At 61.4% G+C, this 6785-nt stretch overlaps 1 protein-coding gene across 1 annotated transcript in view; it reads right to left on the bottom strand.

Moving 5' to 3' along the window:
• The window catches only part of ARHGEF17 (Rho guanine nucleotide exchange factor 17), a 29968-nt gene that overhangs the window by 4374 nt on the left and 18809 nt on the right, over positions 1 to 6785 (bottom strand). The window contains exons 2-7 of the mRNA XM_035343728.1: positions 4095 to 4172; positions 1941 to 2123; positions 1430 to 1546; positions 1095 to 1187; positions 682 to 858; positions 257 to 307 (exon numbers count right to left, since the gene is read on the bottom strand). Coding sequence (XP_035199619.1) covers positions 257 to 307; positions 682 to 858; positions 1095 to 1187; positions 1430 to 1546; positions 1941 to 2123; positions 4095 to 4172 — 699 coding nt within the window. The remainder of the gene's footprint in view (positions 1 to 256; positions 308 to 681; positions 859 to 1094; positions 1188 to 1429; positions 1547 to 1940; positions 2124 to 4094; positions 4173 to 6785) is intronic.

The following is a 6785-nucleotide window of genomic DNA, read 5'->3' as shown; positions in this document are numbered from 1 at the left end:
TCCATCCAACCATCCAACCGTTCATCCATCCACCCACCCATCCATCATCCTCCCTTTCCTCCATCCATCCATCCATCCACCCATCCACCCTTCCACCCACCCACCCATCCATCCATCCATGACTCCCCACGGACACTCCGCCCCACTGTGACCCACGATCCCAGCCACCCACTGCCCCACTTGGTGCTCAGCACCACGCTGCTGCCAGGGCGGATGTGCCATGGGGACAAGGGACACGGGGCCACCCCGCTCTTACCACTTCCACCACCATCTCCTGGCGCAGGAACCTGCGGAGCGGGGCCTGGAGCTGTGGGGGTGAGGAGGCTCATGAGTGGCTTCATCCCTGCCCTTGCACCACCCCCCCCGACTCCGAGCTGTCACCCTGTCCCCTTCCCAAACCTCTTGGCAGCCCGCCAGGGGCAAGTGAGGATGAGGACAAGTGGCCCAACCTAGTTAAACCCAGAAAGAGCAAAAATGTCTCAATTTTGGGCAAAAGGAAAGACCCATCCTATTGGTGTTTGGTGCTGGGCGCAGCTCTGGTGTGGGTGCTGCACCCTTGGGTGCATCAGGGCTGCAGAAAGGCTTGGCCAGGCTGGGTGTCCCCAGTTCCCTGGTGGTGGCACCCCCGTCACTCTCACCCACGTCCACCCGGGACCCCACGCCGAGCCCCCCCATCCGTACGTCCTCCATCCCTTCGATGTGGGACTCGATCTCCTGCACGATGCGGGCGTTCCTCTCCACCTCCTCGGCGCTCTTCATCCCCTTGTTGATCCTCTCGGCCACCTGCTTGATGTTGCGCTGGGCGTCGATGAGGAAGGGGTGGTCGGGGTGGTCCTCAGGGGTGTGCTTCAGCAGGTCCTGATGTGGGGACACCGCCGGGACGTCACCACGATGCCACCCCCTTGCTGAGCCCCCATCCAACCGCGGTGGTCTGGGGGCTGCACCGAGCTGTGGACTTCGTTTCAAGGGAGGAAGAAAGGGCTGGGAGGGATGGGATGGCCCTAAAAGCTGCCCTTACGAGGAGGGGGGGATGAGCCATGGTCTCACCCGCTCCCAGGACGGCACGGACCCCGTCCCGGCGCCGCTCCTCCTACCTTCACCAGCAGCTCGTACCGCGGGATCCTCTGCACGGGCTTGATCATCAGGTCGGACAGAGCCTGCTTCTCCTTGTTCTCCCGCATGCTTTGCTGCAAAAAAAAACATCGGTGAGGACAAGGATGGACCCGTTAGGTGGGACACATGCCGTGACACCAGCCTTGGACCTGGAGCAACAAGACTTTGGGGTCTTGGGGACTCCTTTTGACACCAATCCGGAGTGATGGTGGCTCACCCCGTAAGAGAAAAGGCTGGAAAAATCCCAGTTTGGCCAGAGATAACCAGTTTACTCCCATTAACCCTGACTCTGCTCCACCAGTGGCCCTACACCCACCTCCAAGAACTTGATGAACGCCGGCCGTGCCTCCTTGGCCATCCTGACGGCGTCCTTGGCGTTGAGGAAGTTATCGATGTAGGCAGAGTAGATGTTCACCAGCACGTCCTTGGAGAACTAGTGGGGGTAAAAGAAAAAAAGGCAAAAAAAGGGGCTCGGCACTGGGTTCCCCCAAACCTCCGGGCACGTTTGGGGCCGGAGGAGTTGTCCCAAGGGTTAACGGCGCCCATCTGGGATCTGCCCAGGCTCAGCTCCCCGCCTCGATGCCTCAGCCCTGACATTTCTGCTCGACGCGGAAACGCCGAGCTGCAGAGCCCCCGTTAAGCTAAAGCAGACCGAGGGCCTGGAGATCGTCTCTCCCCATCCCCGACGTGGTTTTCCTGGCCTTCCGTCATCCCCCTGCTCCCTGCTCCCAGGCTTTTCCCTGCCGAAAGCAAAGCCTGGGCGCGGGGGAGCTTCGGGATGGACCCTTCTCGTCCCCACCCCGCCATGGGATGGGGTCGGGCCCTACCGACTGCACCAGGAGGTCGCCCACTTTCTGCTTCTCGTGCCAGTTCTGCACGCAGTCGTGGATCTGCTCCAGGAACTGCTCGTGGTGCTCCAGCAGCTCGGGGATCTGGTCGAAGATCTCGTCCACCAGGGACGGGTCGCACAGCAGCGAGTTCTCCGGCTGCTTCAGTGGCTTCATGTAACCCTGCGGGGAAGCGTCGCGCTGGGGCACCCACAGGTTTTTGTTTCCACCTCCCCAGGATTAATTGTTCAACCCATTTAAGTACCGGGAACCATGGCATCCTGCAGCAGGGGGTCTCCTGAGGAGCCCAGCCAAGGCTTGGGATGCTGGAGGAGGCATCAACCCTGGGTCCTGCACGACTTTGGGCACCTGGGGACCCGTCAGAGGGACCAGAGCAGAAGTTTGGGCACCCCACCTCTCCTGAGCCCCATCCCACCCATCGCATCCCCATTTCAGTATAGGGTTTGGACCAGGAACCTCCAATGCACTTTGTCCTCTGTCCCCGAGCCACGGCCTCAACGGCCTCCAACCCTTTGCTGTCATGAATTTTGGACCCCTCTGGGTTATCCAGATGGGAAATCAGGGCAGAACAACCAAATCTGTGGGTTCTTGGTGGGATTTAATGTGTTTGGGACCAGGAGGGGCTGAACCAGCAGGGTGGATGCGCTGGGTCAATCTCTGGACCACCACCTCGCCCACTAACCTCTCTTGGGCAATGGCCAAGGAGCGATGCTTGGGGGCAGCAGGGCTCTATGAAACCACTTTCCAAGTGGTTCCACTTTATCAAGCCCTCCAGGACACGGGAGGGCCATGGAGCTGAGCAGTGAGGCCAGGACCCACCCCATGCTGCTTCAGGTGTCCCCTTCTGAGCTGACCAGGGAGGAATCCCCACCAAGGATGAGGTTCCCTGGGCTGATGGTGGACATCTCATGGAGGCCCCAGTTAGCAGGGTTGGATCCTTCCCAGAGCTCCAAACCCGACAGGGCCAACACCTCCAGAAGGAGCTGGGCTGGGCCAGGTTTGGTCCCTGCACCCCATGCGGCACAAAACTGGGTGAGTGGGGATCAGATGGGGAGAAGAGCACGGAGACAGTTCCCACCAAAGGGGTTGGCTGGGAGATGCTGCTCCAGGTGGTCCCCGGGCCTGGTGGCCATGATGCTACACGCCACCAGCACACACTGGGATCCAAACACCTCATCCTGGTTGGGACTGGAGAGCTGGGGACATCTGGACCCCTGTGACCCCCACCAGAAAACCAGGTCTCCTGGAGGTGTCCCATGGGTGAGAGCTTAGCCATCAGCACACCCATGTCCATCGGGTGCCTCCAGCGTGTCCTCCCCAGCCAGGCTGCTGTGCCACTTTGGAGGGGGACAGGAGCACGGGGAACATCCTCTGGCCATGCTGAGACCAGCACAGACACCTTCTGGCCATGAACCGTGTGTAGTTCCCCCAAAATATGACCCAGACCAGGCTCCTCCGAGCCAAATTCTGCACGAGGAGCAGCCTTGAAGGGTCCTTGGCTCCTGCACAACAGCTGGATGGGGACTTCTTGGAAAACCCAAGCCAGGTGTTGGGATGATGCTCAGGGGTTGGAATTAGCTCAGTAAAAAAAAAAAAAAAAAAAAAAAAAAAGGCGGGGGGGGAACCTAAAAAAGTCCCTGGCCCATGGCTGTGGGAGCTGGAGCAGAGCAGAAAACGAGGGGGGTGATGGGGTTGGGGATTTGGAGACCCCCGGTGCAGGACGGGCACCGGCGGTGCCCCAGGAAGTGCAAGGGAGGGGTTTTGGGGAGTGAGCATGGGAACAAGCTTGGGGACATGACACCCCCTAGGTGACAGCTGATCCAGAGCAGTTATAGGGCTGATCTGGGGGTGGAGGTGACCGCACACCCCATCCTCAGCAGCGCTCCTTTCCATACTGCTCCCACCACCGGTCCCGCTGTCCCCAACGCTGCCACCGGTCCCCTCCCCGTCCCCGTGCTGGTACAACACCAGGACTCCAAATTCAGGTCCTGGGGACGGTCACAAGGAAGGGACGACCCCGCTGTGACACCTCTGGATGTCCCCAGCGGGGTTTTTAGCCCCGCCGTGCTCCCTGTCGAGGCGGTACCGGGCCACCACGCGTCACCCACCCGCGCCCCCGCCGCGCCCCCTCACCTGCATCAAGGTGCGCAAGGACTCCACGTAGGACTGCTCCGTGTCCAGCAGCGTCATGATGACGTGCTTCCTCATGTCCTGCGCGGGCAGAGAGAAGCCAAATGAAATCGGGGTGATCCGAGGGGCCGGGGGGACCCGGCTGCTACCTCGGGGCACCGAGGCGTCCCCTCCGGTGACGGCGCAGGGGGGGCTGTGCGCCGCGGGAGCCCGGCGCTCGTCCAGCTCCCTCTCCACCCCGATGGAGGAATCCAGGAGGATTAGGAAGTACATGACACCGAGCTCACAGACGCCTGGTTTCCTCCGCGCCCGCGTCAGGAGCTCTCACAGCCCTACATGGGTCGGTGCCGGCGGCCTCCTTCTCCCCGCGCTCGGCACGGCCCCGCGCCACGAATTCCTCACGGCCCCCGGGCACCCGCGCTGCTCCCGGCCGGCCCCGACGCCCCGTGCCCCAAAGAGGGGGCTCAGAGGGTGCAGGGGGGGGGCAGGGGGTGGTGGTCCAGGCAGCTGTGGGTCTCAGAGATCCCCCCCCTCCAGAACACAGCACCCGTGGGGGGGTGTCCCTGAGAACAGCCCAGGCTGCGGCTCAGCCTTGGGGCAAGATGGTCCAAGGGCCCTCAGTGATGCCCCAAAAGTTTTGGGTGCTGAGATGGTCCAAAGACCCTACACACAAAAATCTGGGGGTGTTTAGGGATGGTTCAAGGACCCTGCCTGTGAGAAATCCCAAATTTTTTAGGTGCTGGGGTGCTCCAAGGACCCTTGGTGCAGAGAAACCCCAAAAGTTTTCGATGCAAACACATCCCAAGGGCTTTGGTGTGAGAAGCCCCAAAAGATTTGGGTGCAAACATGCTCCAAATTCCCTGCACCCCAAACGTTTTGGGTGCTGAGATGCCCCAGAGATCCTGGGTGCAGAGATGCCCGAGAAAGAGTTGGGTGCAGAGATGGTCCAAAGACCCCATGCACCAAAATTTTGGGGTGTAGGGATGGTCGAAGGACCCTGTCTGTGAGAAACCCCAAATTTTTTAGGTTCTGGGGTGCTCCAAGGACTCTTGGTGCAGAGACACCCCAAAGGTTTTGGTGCTGAGGTGCTCCAAGGACCGTTGGTGCAGAGAATCCCCAAAAGTTTTCGATGCAAACACATCCCAAGGGCTCTGGTGTGAGATGCCCCAAAAGATTGGGGAGCAGGCATGCTCCAAATTCCCTGCACCCCAAAAGTTTTGGGTGCTGAGATGCTCCAAAGACCCTGGGTGCGGAGATGCTTCAACGAATCTGGGCACGGAGACACTCAAAGGGTCCTAAACAGTAACAAAACCTTTGGGGTGTTAACGGAGACACCCCAAAGACCATGGGGGCAGGGACCCCAAAAAGCCCTGCCAGCGGGGTGTCCCAGCCCTCTGTGGTGCTGCCCCTGGAGCTCGGCTGTGCACCCCCAAAACTGGAGGGATTTAAGCGGGGATTTATCTCCCCTCTCAGCCCCAAACTGCACCACAGCCCCATGGCCAACACTGTTCCCTGTTCCCCACGGGGGACACGGGCACCCCAAATTTCCAGGGCATCCTCCCCAGGCGCCGATCCTCCCCCCCGGCCACCCATCACCAAAGGACGGAGCCGTGCCTCAGTTTCCCCACCCGCGCTCCAGGCTGGGGTCACCCCTTTTCCACCGAGCAAGGAAGGAAAACGTTATTTAGGGCCAAATATTTTGGCGATGGGCCCGATCCTGCCCTGGGATGGGCACAGTAAGGTGCTCGCCCCCCTGCCCTGCCTCAGTTTCCCCCGTGGCAGCTCGTGGTGATGCTCCGGGACGTTTTTCCTGCCGGATCGGCGAGCTGAATGGGCTCAGCACAGCACCACGGGCTTTGGTTTGGGGGATTTTTCGGCTGGGGGATGAGCCCCAACCATCCCAAAGGGGATTTTTGCATGTTACGGTTGTTATCCCGGGGGATGAGCAGGAGCTGGCCGTAAAGGCCCCATCCTGCAGGACCAGGCAGGATGCGCCCCGTGGGGGCTTTGCCCTCCACCTGCTCCAGCTCCGATCCCAAACCCCCGGCCTCATCCTGCACCCCCCGGAGCGATGCGAGCTGCTCAGCACCCTGGGGACCTCAGCACCTCACTGCCAAGGGATTTGGGGGGCACCTCCCCAGCACTGCAACCCCCCCATCCGTACATACATCAGCGTGGGTGTGTGTGTGTGGGGGGTGCACGGATCCGTCCCCCATCGCCCCCTCCAGCTTTTCGGGTGGGACCCCCCCCAAAAGCGGGGGCGGCGGGATGAGGATGGAGGCACGGTTGCCACGGCGATGGTGGTCCAGCCCCGGCGGCTTTCACCCCACGCACGTGTCCCACCGTGACGCAGCCGGACCCCCCTCCCCCTCACCGATCCCCAAAACCCCTCCGGCATCCCCCAGGGACCCCCATCCCCAAAACTGGGGAGGGGGGGGGGTCCCCCCCTTTTTTTGTTGGCATCACCTCGGGGCCCCCGCGGCCCTTCTCCGGCAGCTCCTCGGCGGCCCCACCGAGCCCGGAGGCGGCGGCAAAGGCCGCGTCGATGCCGTCCCCGATGTCTCGCATGTCCTCCAGCGCGATGGTGAACTGCGCCAGAGTCCTCACCATCTGCAGCATGCAGGTCCCGGGGTCGGTCCGTCCCTCGTGGCCCGAGGGGAAGGCAAAAAAAAAAAAAAAAAAAAAAAAAAAAAA

This window comes from Oxyura jamaicensis, chromosome 1 (genome assembly GCF_011077185.1).
Source record: "Oxyura jamaicensis isolate SHBP4307 breed ruddy duck chromosome 1, BPBGC_Ojam_1.0, whole genome shotgun sequence".
NCBI lineage: Eukaryota > Metazoa > Chordata > Aves > Anseriformes > Anatidae > Oxyura > Oxyura jamaicensis.
The sequence above is the reverse complement of the archived record's forward strand: the minus strand, read 5'-3'. Positions and strand labels throughout refer to the sequence as shown.